The sequence below is a fragment of the Pleurodeles waltl genome, chromosome 10 (assembly GCF_031143425.1).
Source record: "Pleurodeles waltl isolate 20211129_DDA chromosome 10, aPleWal1.hap1.20221129, whole genome shotgun sequence".
Taxonomy (NCBI): Eukaryota; Metazoa; Chordata; class Amphibia; order Caudata; family Salamandridae; genus Pleurodeles; species Pleurodeles waltl.
In genome coordinates, this window is record NC_090449.1 from 222,253,700 (window position 1) to 222,270,876 (window position 17,177).

The 17,177-nt window shown below is 40.2% G+C and overlaps 1 protein-coding gene across 3 annotated transcripts in view; it reads left to right on the forward strand.

Moving 5' to 3' along the window:
* Positions 1 to 17,177, forward strand: part of LOC138261346 (myosin-11) — a 175,078-nt gene that overhangs the window by 82,941 nt on the left and 74,960 nt on the right. For 2 of the 3 annotated variants that reach the window (XM_069210196.1, XM_069210198.1), the window contains exons 5-9: positions 2,611 to 2,713; positions 9,034 to 9,054; positions 11,466 to 11,558; positions 12,751 to 12,814; positions 16,940 to 17,038. In XM_069210196.1, coding sequence (XP_069066297.1) covers positions 2,611 to 2,713; positions 9,034 to 9,054; positions 11,466 to 11,558; positions 12,751 to 12,814; positions 16,940 to 17,038 — 380 coding nt within the window. The remainder of the gene's footprint in view (positions 1 to 2,610; positions 2,714 to 9,033; positions 9,055 to 11,465; positions 11,559 to 12,750; positions 12,815 to 16,939; positions 17,039 to 17,177) is intronic. The other variant, XM_069210197.1, reaches the window with a different exon arrangement.

Below are 17,177 nucleotides of genomic sequence, written 5' to 3' on the forward strand. Positions count from 1 at the left end.
CAACTTTTAATTCTAACAGGAAGGTTGGAGCTTTTTTAAAATCAATCAAAGCCACACGTCCATACGGATGCCACCCATTCTGTTTGATGCACCAGCACTACTCCCGCAAATCAATCTGAGGATACTAATTTAATTTTTTGCCTCCAATTTCAAATTCCTTGACATTGGCAGTATGTATTACATTTTTTAGGTTGCACACTTAGCCACTTTATATACAATGTATTAGTCTATTCATATTAATAGCCACTTTATTTATATACAATTTATTAATCTGTTCATATTATTTAATTTTCTAAGCAGCCGCAGACCCCCTAAGGAGGTTTTGCGGACCTTCAGGTGTCCCCAGACCACAAGTTGGGAACTACTGCTCTAGAAAATATGCTATACTCTAGCATTTCCAAAGTTGAGATGAAGTTGAATATGAGTTAGTGCTTTCCGTGATGTGAAGGCCTGGGTCTGTCTTTCATCTGTCTGTGCTAGGAACAGTAAATATTAATAACTAGTGGATCTGGAGCTTCATGTAAGAATTTCAATGCTTTCGTATTTGACGTGTGAGGGACACTTATTAACTATTAGTGGAACTGTAGCTTCATGTAAGAAATTCAGTGCTTTTGTATTTGACTCAATTGGGAAACCTCGTAATGACTAATGAAACTTAGGCTTCATGCTCGAATTTCAATGCTTTTGCATTCAACTGGAGAGGGACCCCTAGTTATTCACAGAACCACAGCTTCATGAAAGAATTTCAATGCTTTTGGATTTGACTTGAGCGGGACACCTCCTAAGTGCAACTGCAGCTTCATGTAAGAATTTCAGTGCTTTTGTATCAGACTCGCGAGGGACTGCTAGTCACAACTTGTGGAACTGCACTTTCTTGAAAGAATATAAATGTTTTTGTATTTGACTTGAGAGAGACACCTAGTAATGACTAGCGGAACTGCGACTTGTAAGTTACCCCTACTAACCAGTGAAACTGCAGCTGAATGAAAGAATTTGAATATAAATCACTTAAAAAAAACAAAGGTTACAGGGGCGTTACAGTTAGGGTCACATTTTAAACGTACAACACCACAGAAATTCACCAGTTATAGTTACAGTTACCTCAAGTAAGTATAACTCATGCCCTAAGGTAACTATAACTCACGCCCCTGCCATGCACAGTTTTTTCATCAATTTGTGGGGTAATTAGCAGTACATGGCAATATTGATTCCTGCGCGGATAGAAATTCTTGGCATATTTACCTAGCCCATCGAAATCAAGCACAATGTATTAGGGTAGCAAAAGTGGATATATGTGTTTGTATTTTGAAGCCACACCCCCTCACGTTTGTGAAGGACATTTGATGCAGTTGCATTTCACTTGAGAGGGGCATTTAGTAACAATATGAGTTATTGCAGTTTTTTGACAGCTAGTGAAATTTTGATGGGATGCCGTTTTGTTAAAGACTGCTCGCTGTTTCTTCAGACTTCACTAGGACATTTGGTAATTACTTAATGTTCTGTAGCAAAGTAAAAGGCCACACAGATTGCCTTTGCCAATGCTTGTTTGCAATTGTCACCATCTTCTATGCTAATATACTAATGGAAGAACTCAGATGCCATCTCCAGACATAGTGACAGGAGTTTCCAAAAAGTGTCTGTTCAAAATACTTTTCTGGAAAAAGATGAAGTCTCTAGTTCTCTACAACTTAAGGTCGAAACCTCCTTGATACAGAGTACAATGCAGTTGCCTTGGAAACAAGAGAGAGCAAAAGTAGGGCAACAGGGCTATCACCAGACTTGAAGAAGTGGCATAGGTTCTAGATCTTGAAAAGAAGAGTTCTATCCCACTATGGTAGATACCATACTACCTTGGGGGTGGCTAGAAGTTGCAGAGTCAGACATTAAATAGATGGGCTAAGGAATCTTGAGGGAATCTTTCTGGATCCTCACACCAACTGGGTCCTGAAATTCTTAAAGGAGCTGTCAATCTTACTACCAATCACACAGCAATATCAATCGTTTTGTCTTCATAGTGTGACCCTGCTACAGAAGAGCCTTAAGTAAAATGGCCAATAATTACTTTACTAATGAGGAATTGTGATTCCTAAATTTACCTCAGTCTACCTAGTGTAAAGTAGAGAATCTGCAGTACCATGATACTGCTTTGTTTCTTACCCTCAAAGAATTGGGGTGGCGGAAACCAACGCTCCATGCTTATTACCACACGTGCATAAGGAGCAATAGCCTACAACAAGAAAGGACACTATTGTATCCCCCACACTGTGGTTCTGCCCATAACATATTGGGACTCTCTGCATTATGGCACGGGTGAGGGCATAATGCTATGTATGAGTATAACATTATGGGGGTTATTCTAACTTTGGAGGAGGTGTTAATCCGTCCCAAAAGTGACGGAAAAGTGACGGATTTACCACCAGCCGTATTACGAGTCCATTATATCCTATGGAACTCGTAATACGGCTGGTGGTATATCCGTCACTTTACCGTCACTTTTGGGACGGATTAACACTCCTCCAAAGTTAGAATAACCCCCTATGTATGAAATGCTTGTTCCACTGACAACAACCCACTCTGCCTGACAAGTATCCTGTTTTTGTTTCTTTACAGGGGTGAATCGGGAGCAGGAAAAACTGAAAATACCAAGAAGGTCATCCAGTACCTAGCTATGGTTGCTTCCTCTCACAAGGGCAAAAAGGATACAAGCATCACTGTAAGTATATTTTGTTCCTCGGTCCCACTACTCCATAGTCTGATATTGTCTGAAGGGGTCTGATACAAGCTATATGGAAATTGCAGGTAGCTCAACCGTAGACTGTTCCCTGCTATTACAGGAGCCCACGACTCAACTGCAGCCGACCGAAACAGAGACCAACTCATCTCATTTACTGGCCTCGTTTAGGTCCTTTATTTGGTAGACTCTAATCTACTGCATTTAGGGAAGATATCTTGTGGTCAAAGTCTGCTCCGCTGATTTCGCCTGTAGTAGTTTACTGTGATCTGCAGTATTTCACCAACGTGCATGAATGATACACAAGTGCAAAAGTATCAACATAATGGGCAGCTTCCAAAATCATGTATGCATTTTGTGTTCTTTGGAATATTTCCCCTTTAATTGTTGATCCAACCCAAACAAAAACTGTTAATAATTTTATACTAAGATGAGACATCCACTGGGAGGGTTTCACATGCTTCGATGGCTGGTGTTACACATAATCAACTGAGGGCAATAAATATGGAAACACTGATGTACCAGTAGAGATTATTTGGTTGTGTGTTTTTGGTTGATAGGAGCCTTTTTTTCCAACAACATAAGTCCTTGCTCTCTATTGGCTATCTTTGGTCATAGCCCTTTGTGTATAACCTTCAGATGTGTGCAATCTGACTTACCACAGGGCCTTGCCTTTGACCAGGCCAAGCACCCTGCCTTTCGTATAGACATAATCACCCGGGTATGGCCTCTATACACAGCCTGGTTTAGGACAGACCTAGCCTGAATATGCTGTATTTTGTATAACAGGAAGTTATGCTGCCTAGGTCATCCATGTCTCAATGAAGTCAATGGTGATTTGATACATGATGTCACCAGTGATTTAATCCTTGATGTTATTTGTGATGTCATATGTGAGAACATGGTAAAGCAATGAGGGCGTGTTAAGGCTGCACATCCAAGCTGAATTGAAAAATGCCAGTGTTTTTATGCATAGGAAATCATCTCTATAACTTAGCTGCGGTTTGTCAGCGAATTTATGAGGTTTATTCAAACCTGCGTTATTGGTTTATGAACAAATGACTATGGCTTGCCCTAACGGAATCATTTAGTAAATATTTGGTGTTTTTTGATGCTCAACTACATCAAGCTGCTTTGTTTTTAGATTCTACTTTTCCCAGCCACCCTCCTGTCTTCTGCACTTTGTAGGAAGAGTTAGGCTCAGAGCTGAGGCCAGAACCCACACTAACCCTTTGTGTGCTCCATCTGCACTGGATATGACCTTTGGTCCATACGCTGTGCGCCTATCTTACCCGTGTATTATGCAAAATACATGGGTGTCTTTGATCTAGACAGGGATAGCAATTGCTACCCCTCAATTGCTTTTTGTTACTCTTCATATGGATTTTGCTACCGCCAGTGCCTTGAGTCATCAAAGCAGGGAAAAGAACAGAAATTAACCAAAGCTATTTGAGCAATGTTTACATTTATCAGTTTCCAACCCATGCCTTTACCTGGCTCATTCAGGGTCTAATGGAGAGAGAAGGAGTAGGTATGTGATGTCACTGGGACCCAAATGTGTATATCTTCCCCCACCACTGGTCTTTTAAGTTCTCTGAATTAGGATTTGGCTAACCATTGTGAAACGTTAAATCAACCTTCTCAAAGAAAGATGTATACCTGTATAGCTTTTGCATCTTTTGGTTAACGAAACAGCAAGTGAATCGAAACTTTTAGCATCAGCTGCTTGGGTTTTCTGACAAGCAATCGGCATGTTAAACATAGAAAGGTATGTTAGAGCTTTCATATTTAAAGGACAACCTATCTGGTTGATGCCATCTTAGTAACAAAAGATAGGGGCATGCTACCAGATTATCATAGTATTAATATCACGCCTGCAGAAATATTGTATCGAAAATATCGACTGACAAAAAGTCATCCAGGTACTTATACATAGGTAGGTATAGGTGTAACATATTATGTCAACATATAAGTAAATGGATGGTATATCCATATATATGTGTGTTTGTGTGTGTATATTATGAATATGTATATCTGTGTGTGTGTGTACGTATACATATACACACACACACACACAGATGTATATATGTATATATAGAGAGAAAGAAATACATGGATGCTGAGTTAAGAATAGTACATTTTATGCATAGGTAGCATGATACTATTTTTGTAGTTGATATTTTGTCTACGATATTCTTGCAGGGTGATATTTACGTCCATGACATTCCACGATATTCTGACACATAACTGTTGTGAAGTGCTTAATTGCTTTTAGGGTTCTGTAGCCTTCCTGATACCCAATAGTGAGTTAGACAGCTTGATGATCATGTGAGACTCTATGATTCAAAACAACTAGTATTACATTTGTGCCACTCTTGTCTGAGTACTTAAAGTGAAAAATTCCAACTGGAGCAACAGGGGCTAACTGTTATTTTTAGCAGGTTACTCTCTCAAGCAAAATGCTTTAGACACTGTAAGAACATTTTAGGACACAATGTGCTCTTTCATGTTCCCAGAAACTGCAGTGCCTCTTTTGTTTTTTTAATAATCCATTTTACGGTTTGTGCTGCTATAAAGAGCAGCCGAGCTAGATCAGCAGGTTTTGTGGTCTCTAGATGAGATCTGAATGAGGCACACTGCAAGTCTTCAGTGCAAATCCCATCCCATTGAGGTAAGGTGAGTAAAAACTACATATTTGACGTAGAGCTGGATTGGCTAATTAAAGATGACAAGAGCCTAAACCATGCCAAATTATCAAGCTAATCACTCAGTATGTAAATGATTTGCATTTAGATTCATTATGTGCCAATTTATCCCCGGTGCATGTACTAAAAATGTGTCATGACTTCAGCCCTAGTAACCCCATGTTGGAATCTAGTGGCAGCAGGTGCTGGATAATTACAAAATTATTTCTATCAATGTCAAGGAAGTGCCGAACGGCTGACATGTACTTTGCCAAATATTGCTGCATTTTACTCCTCCATTTCCAGTTTTGAAATGCTGGTGCAAGAGTTTCAAACATTCAAATGACTTCTGTCTTGGTATCTGTAAACTGACTATCTTGTAACTTTTTTTTTTTTTTTTTTACTTTTCCTGTCCTACTATTTAGTATCCTAAAAATGATTTCTGGGATCTCTTGGTGGTGACATAGGACCAATCAATCTTTTGATTATTAACCAACAAATCACTCTCACAGGTGCTGCCTATTGTTTGGCTCTCATTTATTTTGCATGTTTTAAGCAACCAAAGCCTTTTTATTAAGCTTGCAAAATGGCGGCCAGGGCAAATCTTTCAATTTTCTCTTTTCAGGCATATAAGTCCATCATTACATAATGAGAGCACTCAGGACTGGACTACATTGTATTGGACCACCAATTTCTCTCTCACATTCTTGATTCACTAATTTAGTATGTCTATCTGTTAGAGGTACACTGCCCTAGATTGGAAGACTCAGCAAAATCTGACAAATCAGCCCGAAATGTGTGTCCTCTTCAACACTTTTCCTGGTTTTGTCTGCAGTGGCTCAGTGAACTATGCAATCGAAGTCTAGCCATTATTATTCCATGTGTGTAGTTGGTGCTATTTTGATACTTTAAACCCAGATTCCAGAAATGTGAGACCATTCTCCAACCATTGTAAGTTGTTGCTGAAGATTTTAGGCAATACACAAAATAAAGAGTAGCTCAGGCAAAGTCTTGGTAAAGTAGGTTTACCCATGGCGACACAAGAGAAAAGAACAAAAGCATATTATACGAGTACAAATAGTTTACTTACAAATTTTTGTATGGCACAATCTCACAAGCTACCTATATCCTTCAGAATCCTTGTACTGGCAGAGCATAAACTGTGGTAGGACTCTTCAGAATAAAACAACAAAAATCACAAAGACAACTGTCGGAAAAAATGGAAAGATTAACATAATCCATTTGATAGAAGAGTGACCTTAGAAGCTTCCCTTGATGATATTAATTAAAGGTAGGTTGTCTTTGGCGACACCTATGGATGAAGAGGGTTTCAGCTTATTCCTGTTCTCTTTATTGTGCATGTAAAAATAAAACCAGCCACCTACTAGTCCCAGTATACATTTCCCTACTTGTAATATGACCCTTCATCACCTGGTGAGCAACATATGCATCACACAAAGTCCTAATTACTTGCCTCAGGATAAGCCGTTCCAATAGGGGACACAACACCACACTCTGAGTGGCAACTCGGTTTGTTACACACCCAGATGGCCCCCGTCGTCTTCCACTGCTCCACCTGGTTTTTGATTGCTGTTGGCCCTGTCCTTTGGTATCCTTACTTTTCTTGCACCTCAGTCTTTCCTTTCTCTGGTGTTCATCTGCTTTTCTGCTCCTCCATTTCTCCTCCATCTTCGTCCTGTGGGTTTCTCCAGATATGTAGCTCTTCTATTTCTCTGCCTCCTTCATCCTCTGATCTTCCTTCGCCCTCCTGCACCACTATCTCTGCCTTCTTCGTTATCTGGTTTTGTTCTTCTTCTCTCCTGCTACTCTGTCTCTTTGCCTTTTCATTTTCTGAATATCCTCTGCTCTCCAATTGTCTTCTTTTCTTGGGAACGCTATTGTCCACTCTTCAGTCTTCCTCCTCCATTCCTATAATCAGCTATTATTTTCCAGCTTCAGCTGTCATTGGTTCCTTCTGGAAGACAGCTGGGACCGGACTCCAGGGAGTATGCCAACCCTCCGCCTACAGTTGGCATTTTTGCTTCTACAGTGGGTGTTTTTTTTTTTTTTAAGATACACGTTCCTCTTCATAGTCTTTGTTGCTTACATCAGGGAACCTCGATACAGGTGCTATTGGGCCCTAATACATTCTTGACGAGAGGCTAGTATTCTGCTGTCAGTGGCATCTTCCACACTGTTCTGCAAGTGACACTCATCCATAACTGGGCCACTGATGGTGGAAAAACAATCATGCAGGAGCCAGGAGTTGATAGAAAGACTGTACTTCATTTTTGCAAATCAATCACAATGTTATCTATGCACACAGTATAATTAAAACAAGTATTGATGTTAAATCCGTGGAAGATTAGTATTGGTGTTCCTAGATTACTTGATGCATATATGGTTAAAAAAGATCTAACTGATAAGCAAATGCTGTTTTATTAAATGAGTAACTGAGAAGGTTAATTAATAACCTAGGCTGAATAGAATAGGAATACCATGGCTTTGAAAACCTGGTGCTGTCATAAGTCGCTTTTGAGCTTGCTGGTAGTCCTCATTGCGACGGCAGTCAGAATCCCACATATGCTAAGTGGAATCCTTGACATGATTTACACCATATTTGCTAGTCTCTAATTCACATATTTCCTATCCTTCCCCCTTTTTGGCTTTTCAAGCCCTGTATTGCCCTGTTTTGCAAGCACATATCTGTGGGTGTGAGTTACCAGGGAAGGCTCACATTTTGCTTCCAACTACATGTTTAAGTTGCTCTTATTCCATGATACCAAAACTACACAGGACCTTTTGGCTTCATCAAGACTTAGGCCAGTTTTTACATTTGGCAAATGGTACTCCGTCCATAAGGATTGCAGGGGACATTTCATCTGCCACTGTGCTGGACTATTATCTGGCCCAATGGTGATCCCTATACTCTGATAGGAACTTCTGTGATGGCAGATCCTGTCAGGCTACAGAAATGTTGGTGGACGGCTGTCATTTGTTTGATGGCTATCCACAAAACATCAAAAAGAAAATTGTTTATCAAAATCAAGGTCCCAAAGTGGGAGTTTGTTCATGAAAAACAAAACAAATATGGCGCCCACAGCTAGGGACTTTTTCCGTGGCTGTGGTGGTTATTTGTTTTTTTGTCACTCACCCTAGTTTTTACCTGGGTAGAAGAATAGAAAAAAGGGCATTGCGTCTACAGCAGCAATCACTGTTCACACAGCTGGATTGGAGAAACTATGTTATCATCAGTTGCCTGCCTTGCGTTTGGAGTGGGGGCACCATCAATTAAGTTCCTTGTGTAGGGTACAGTTTGGCCACGTGCCTCTGGAACAAAGAAGAACAAATGAACAACATCAGTACTGTGTTATAAGTTCTTTATGATCTTTGGAGGTGAACTTGGACATAGGCCATTTTGTGGATATGCAAGAATAAAAAATTAGGAAGACAATAACATTAAAGTATCTCAAGGACTTAATATGTATTTTCTCTTTAAGTTACAATCCAGAATTGATCTCTAATAGAAGTATGCTGTTTATGTGTGGCACAGCGCATAAGAAAGTGTGTACCTATTTGGACTAATACTGACATGTTTTTTATACTATTCAACTACAGCAAGGTCCATCTTTTGCATACGTGAGTAACTCCGAGTGTTGAGTGTGTGAATAGAGCACTGAGTGCAGACCTGCATGCTGTTGTTGCACAGAGAGTACCATAGAGTGAAATTCAGTACCTAAGGTTACATCATTGTATCACGTTGAAAAGCAACAATAGCACCCAACATTCACGCGTGTACCACCATTTTTAAAGGACTCTACCGGAGGTTATTGAGGTTCAACATGTGTAGGGTCATCATTAGATATCACTATCAACGTGTGCAAGACGTTACAGCTGTGACTTTCTTATGATCTTAAAAGAGGTAATCAACTTACAATTTGACCCCTTGTTCTGAAACCAAACAAGTAAGTCATCCCAGCAGTTGATCCTTTTTTAGGATTGTTGTGAAATTGTGCGGCATTTGTCACTGTCTGATGTAACAAATAGTGCATGTACTACATTAGTAGTTTGTGTGATTGTGTGCTTTCATCGATTTGTACTTCATTGTGCATGTGTGCATGCTTTGAACTTGATGCTGAAATTTATATCACTTGAAAAAGGATCTGCAAGTTTACGTTTTGCAAGATTGTTAGCGCTGGACCAGATTGTGTCATGAGTAGCCACAGCCTTATAAAACTGGCTCTTGGGAGCCTCCAGCAACACGTACAACTTTTCATGATTATAGTGTAACAGGATCTACTTATATAGTAAATAAATAAATAGACAGAAGCATATGCCTTCACATCTCAACTCTAAACATAATGGCCTAGCCCTCAAAGGGCTAATATTTCAGGGTCACACTTTTCGACCATTCATGTGATGGGTTGGCTGTTATCAGAGAGGCTAATTCCACATTTGGTATGAAGAGAAATCACTGGATATCCTTTCTTCTGCAATGAAAGTTGTTTTTCAATATTGCTCTGCATTGTTTAGATATGGCCAGATTCGGCCTTAAGGTCTCAGTTAGCTAGTACAAATGAAAGCCACGTTTTCTTTGCAGTTGTGTTCCATGAGATAGAGTTGCCTCCAAGACTAGTCATTGTTGCTCATGATTAGTATATGATACTTCCACCTAGAGCAATCTGTGGCTTGCCCTGTGTCCTTTTTCCCTTGCTTGAAACTTACTTCCAGAAGAGGGTATTGCTTAAAATTGGAAAAACTGCGCCACGGAACACGGGCTGAGAACGTGGTCGAAAGATCCATTTCCAGATAGGATGCCCATTGCATGCCATTCATGTAGGAGTAGGATAAGGAGCATGCTTCCTGCAGGTTTGAAGATCACTCTGGCAATGGAACCCCTCGCCCATTAGATAGTTGTTCTTTTGAGGAGACCTTTAATGCCACGTGGACTTCTGTGCATACTCTGACAGAGCATTGCCTTATTAAAAGAATTCCCCTTAGAAATAAGTTTAATATACCCAACGTGTTGTGATGTCTTAGGGTCTACATGCCGTGCAAGAAAACTTTCAAATATTAAATACATGGAAATAATTATTCCGGTAATCCAAAATGATTCCAGCTAGCGTTTGTTTCACAAATTAGGGCAGCCATTATGTGCTGTTTCTTCTCATGAATAACTGTTTTGATGTCCAGCAGTGCTGCTTTGTTGTATATTGAATTACATCTGTTCTAACTGCATGGCTCAGTGTGCAATTGCAAAAAAATATTAACAATGGTGCATCTGTGCATGTGAATCCATGGTAATACTGTGTCATTATGTACTCCATTTCCATCCCAACTCCAGGTATGACTGCATTTAACAACGGTGTTGTCGGCTTTTGAGCATTGAGCTTTATTGTATTTTATTCGTTCTTAGCAAAATTTTCTAATTACATCATCATGTGCTCTAAAAGAAAGGCCTCGGTATGCAAGCTTCATAAGCATAACAGCAAGTTTGTCTAATTACATCACCATTTGTCATAGAAGAAAATATATATTACCAGTCAGCCCAGGACAATAGTGCTACAGTTCGGATAAGTGTCCTACTCATTTTAGCCACTGTCTTGGTAGGTAGCAGAGGCGGTGTCATGCTTTGATCTTCAAAATGAAACCTGACAACCTCATGTGTGACCTCATCTGTGATACCGCTTCCGGCAGTATGGCAAACGTGCACAAAGGAAAGAGTAACCAGGGGGAGGCAGTCTGCCTAGCACACCTGGGAATTGTGGCTCCAATGCAAATGTGTTGGGCCTAGTTTCAAACATGTATCTTGGTTTGGTGATCGGGTACCACAACAGTCACACTAAACATGCAAGCATGAAAGCCAGTGAGATGACTTGTACAAAAAATCCTGTTAGGTGGAGAGTTTGATCATTTGTGCGTGCACGGTCCAAGGGTAATTCAGGCAGATCTACCTTTTGCAATTGCTTGTGTCGGATCTTCCCATCTGTAATGCTGCTGCCTTGCTACTGTTCAAATGCACTTAATGACTGAGCATTGCTGAATTGTAGGGTGAGCTGGAAAAGCAGCTACTGCAAGCTAACCCCATTCTTGAAGCCTTTGGAAATGCCAAAACAGTGAAGAACGACAACTCCTCGAGATTTGTAAGTGCCTTTGTTGATTAACTTGTTTTGAGTGGTATTACATGTTTGATTTAGAAGCACCCTTATCATGCAGTGTCAAGTCGATGTGAAGCCCCCTCTTACTTGTCATACGTGTAATCCGTTTCAAATGGAATTGTGTAAACCTTTGTTCCTAACGTGCAGGCATAAAGTAACAGTTAATAAACTATTGATCACTTGGTCACTGTTAAAAGCAATATACTAGAAATACACAATCTGAGAACATTGTTGTCAGACAAACGATTGATGTAAACTGTGTGTCCTAAATATAATTTACAAAAATATCACCCCATTAATAATAGAAGATTCAAACCTCAACGAAAGTTTTGTAAACGATTTTTGGCACGCTGTTTATGTCTGACAATATCACCATAGACAGTATTCCAACATACAATCCATTTTATATTCTCAGTTCTGGAAGTCCACGGTGACCTGGTGGTATACATCTCACAATTCCACTAAACCGCGTCTTGATTGAGATGTTTTTAAACCCAAAATTATTTTAGCATGATATTGAAGTAATGGTGTGCTACTTCAAAGCTGTTTCACTATATTGAGCCATTTGGATTCACCTGTTGCATTAAATCGGACTCCAGAAATCCTTCAAAATCTGAAAGTAAACCAAAGTGCAAATTCGAGAACCATCTTGGAATATGTCTTATCTCACGAAAAACGCGTTTCGCTGGGTGTTTTCCCAATATGCAGAGAAAACATTACAAATTGGGGTTTCTGGAGTACCAGAGTGGACATTTCTGAAATTTGCAAAGTCTGATCAGTGAGACTTTGACGCAAGGGTATCAAGCCTTCAAGCTGCCTCACTGAATGCAGTGTCTGGCTCAACCTACTGTGTTTGATTGAGTGCTAGAAAAACCTCAAAGTCTGATGGCAAAAGTCAGACCAGACAGAACAACCATCTCTATCGAATGCCCAGGATGCATGCTAGTTAAACTTAGTGAGCTCAAGGTCCTAGTCATAACATTTAAAAAAACGTGCTCCATGTGAGCTCTTGCAGAGCTGCATCTGACATAGAGTTCCAAAAACTAAGAACCACTGACTAATTATTGCTCTATCATGTGACATTTCGTTAATGTGGAATTCCTGAACTATGTGTCCCAGAGTAATTGCCAGATAATCATGTTTATAAAAATCCTAAAACATTTCTCATCATCAACAGGGTAAATTCATTCGCATCAACTTTGACGTGACTGGCTACATTGTTGGAGCTAACATAGAGACCTGTATCCTTTCCAGTGAATGGCTTCGGAACAAGGTAGTGGGGTAAAACATGTGGTCTAATCCTAGGCACATACTAGCCATGTTGCATGCCTTCATATTTTGGCATGTAATATTGCAGACCTCAGACCACCCCAAAAATTCAAACATTTGGTTGTCGTTTCCACATAAAGGTACTTGCATATTTTTTGTATCTGGTCTCAGGCATGTGTAGGAAATCATTGTACATGAAGGACACTGGAAATATTAAAACTTCCCTCGTTTTTTCCTATTCCATGTGTGATATCACAAATAATGTTATAGAAATGAAACAGCGGAAGAGAATGCTAATCCTCCTACAACCCAAATGCATGATAAATGTAATTTCCAACGTGTCCCAAAATCTCAAGCATCACCAAAATATTTCACAAACAAAGCTTACTGAAGGTGCTGTTGTTTTCTGGGAAGTTGTTTGTTATTCAAGTTGATTCATTAGAATCATGTCAACATTGTTTAAAAAAATTACTTGGTTTTATTTGAAAGAATAGTTGAAAATCTCCTGCGGTTAGCCACTCTTGGGCAGCAAAGACTATCTTCTGCCTGAAATGATGGACTTTAAGAAAGAACAGACTAGGACTCAGGGCCTCATTTTGGTGGCCGTCTCACCGCCGACGGGCTGGTGGTGAAGACCGCCACATTATGAGTGTGGCGGTTTGGCCTCTGCCAAACCACCACATCACGCTGGTACCGCCAGGGTGGTGGGACAGCTGGGCCGTAGGACAGCACCTCCGGGCCTGCTGTCTACTGAAGACCGCCAGCAGTATTAGGAGTCGCCTGTCTGCCAGGGTTTCCGCGGCGGTAGCACCTCCACCAAAACCCTGCCGGAAAGGCTGCCGGAGGACGACTTCCCCCTCCCCCCTTTCCTAGACAGCACCTCCCTCCCCCACCCCTGTTCCAAGACAGCACCACCCTCGCCGCATACACGCTCACACACACCCCGCTTACACACATTCACCACAAGCAAACCTACATGCATTCAATAACATGCATACCTACCCGCATTCACTCGCACCAACAGGCACGCATTCACACAAGCATACAAAAACTCACTCACTTCAAGTATCACATACGCATTCACACATGAATATACAATTACATTTACACGTGCATACACAACACTGTCCCTCACCCCCCCCTTCCCTGTTGGACGATCAACTTACCTTGTCCAGCGAGGATGTGTTTTGCCAGGGAACGGTAACAGGCGCTTTCACAGCCGGCAGCGCCCTACCATCAGGACACTGCCACGCCATATTACTGCTCGTAATACGGCAGGCAGAGTCCTTTTGGCAACCTCCTGTTCAAATGTATTTCCAGTCTAGTATTAAATAACCCTGTTACACCACTTTCAGCTGCTTAAATGCACAATGCTTCTGCAATGTGACTTCTGAATTCCTGTTTCTACTGTGATCACTCTGCTCTATCTGCTTAGCCTCCCACTTCTCCCTCATTATCTCTGTATATTTAATCCTCTTTCTCTTATCCTGCACTTCGGGCAGGGCTTAAGTGGGCCCTTTCTTTTCTTTTTTTTTCCTTGCCTTACATTCCCAGTTTTTCCACCCTCATTTGCCTACAGTTTATTTGACACTTAATCCACAGACAGCTTTTGAGTGTCTGTCATGGAAGCCTTACTGGGAACAATACCAATACTTGCAATACCAAAACTTATAGTGAGCTCTGGGACACCCGATTGGTTACCCTTGGTTGACTATCATGTCAATCTAATTTGCCTGCTTATTATTCAATAGGTTTTCTTCCTCTTCTTGTGTTTGTCCCTCCTTTGGTAAACAAAAAGGAGATCCAGAGGAAATCAACCCACGTACAAACCTTCCAAGTAATGATAAGTATAAGGTACGTAGGTTTTTCCAGGGACATGAGAATTTGTCTCCGGGTATGTCAGAGGCATTCAGAGTTACTAGAAGGGAGCACCTCATCCACATTTTATTAAAGGCATTCCTTCATCATCGGCGTCCTCTCCCTCATTTGTGTAGGTAAATACCACCTAGAAGTACTTGATCAAAATTGGGAGTACAGAGATAGATTTAACTGGATAAATGCAGGGATCCAGATGTTTAAAAATATCTAAAGAAATACCCACAAGATTTCTCTTTTTTTAGGTGTGTACCTTTGACAAGATTATCAGGAGACTAATTCTTCGGTTAAAAAAACCTGTGCAACATTCATGTATATTTGTCCCTCCTTTGAACATAGCTTCTTTATTTTCCTTTTGAGTGGATGACTTGTAACATTTCACTGCTTACATTAAGATGAAGGGAACTACTTTTTTCATTTTATTGCTCACTCTGTCTGCTTACATGCGTTTTCTCCTTTTGCTGATTTCCACTCACATTTTAATTTATATTCCCCACCCAACTGCCCCGATTGTTTCCCCTCATTGCTGGGCCTGACACCGGTCAGTGCTTTCCATAAATCTCCATGCTCCTCCACCTGCTCTACAGTTGCTTCCATATTACTAATCCTACCATTCTCCAGCACTTTTATTTAAACCCCTACCCACCCTCCTACTCCACCGTTGTTCCTCCTCAGCATCTCAGTCTTTTTTAAAGAGTAAAGTTTTACTTTTTTTGGGCTTGGCAGCTACAACGTGCTGCCAGGCTGCTTCTTTCCAAAAAAAGTGATTTTCACACTTTTTATATTTTTAAAATTAAATCTGCCATCAGAAAAAAACTAAAGGCTGCCGCTTTGTAACAATTGAGCCTCCATGTGTGGTCACACATGCATGCGTATGCATCGTAGCTCTTGTTTGCCAATACTGAACCGCATCGGCAAAAGGCATTTTATTCTCATTTTGCCGACTCTGAACAGATTAGGCAATAACCATTAGCAAATCAATAGGTCTGCATTGGCGAAGCTGGAAGATGAAACCTGTTGGCTTCGCCTATGTTTGTTATCTTCACTCTTACTCTTGATCTAATCCACCCAGGCTGCTATCTTGGTGTTTCCTCTCTATAATGTTGAATTCTGTTATTGTGGTATTCACGCGTTTTTATATTTACCAATGGGTTTCTGATTCACAATAGGTTGCTGTTTTATCATTTATTTGTGAATACTGTTTTGTAATGTATTCTGTTTCATTGTAAAGTACTCAATCGTCCTAGGTCCATGTCTGCACTAAATAAAACTACAAAATAAATAATCAACAATGTGCATTACTGCATTTTATTAGTATAGCATCATTTATAAGAAGTATAACAATGTAGATTTTACAAAAACACTCTGACAATGATTTGTAATTTGTTGTTAATAGTACGTGTGTAGGTTTACAATTTTTTAAAGAGATTGTTTACATGAATAGAAGAGTTATTTTATAAGTGGAAGTATAAGATGTAGTTGGAAGTGGACATCACTTACTGAAACTAAAGGATTTTTTTTAGAAAGTCTGAAGAAGCTTGTATAGAAATTGCTTCCTAATATGTAACATCACTTTAAAAATGCTCCGTAGGATAAAAACGATTGGTACTGTATCATTTGTCACTCCCTGTTGAGGTTTGGATTTCATGAAATAAGAGGCACTCTCTTCTGTATGCCGGATGTGTGTGGTCTTTTGACATGTTGTAAGATTGGCCGGTGACAGCCTGTGATCAGCACCACGATGGTTGAAGGTGCACAGACAGCCTTTAAACCCTGATTCCAGGTTGGTCAGAATACGCTGACCCCTGCGTAAACTCTTGTTTGCACAAGGATCAGAATTGTGTGTTGAGTGGCATTTACCACATTGGGCAATTCCAGAGTGCGTTAGATATCTGAGCCTTCTTTAATTTTTGGCAAGTGAAACCTGCCTGAATTTAACAGTCAAAATGTGTATTTACCATACCACGTGGATTTTGGTGTTATTTACCCCAAAAACTAATGATAGGTGTTTTTATCACACCTGATAAAAAACGAACCCCGCTGCATTGTTATGTATGACGTCTTGAAAATAGTACCTTCTTTCTGACAAATTCGGAATCACAGCCTTGATGTGGCTAGTGTGCTTATGATAAATACATTAATAATTGTGTTCTTTTCTGTAAAAATGTTTATTAATAATTTACGGATATTGAGTTTGGATCCTTAGTAGCTGTGATCAACAGATCTCCTAGAAAAGTCACGTGCCATTCGACAGGCTAAAGATGAAAGGACCTTTCATATCTTTTACTACATGATTTCCGGTGCTCCAGAAAAAATGCGAAGTAAGTTATATTAAAGTGTGGATAAGGCTTTGCGTGGTATTGTGGGCAAGGGCTTTGTTGCAAGTATCAGTGTATGATACACATGCTTACCGTGAATTATCAGCCACCAATCCAGGGCCAAATAGGAGAGGCAGAACAA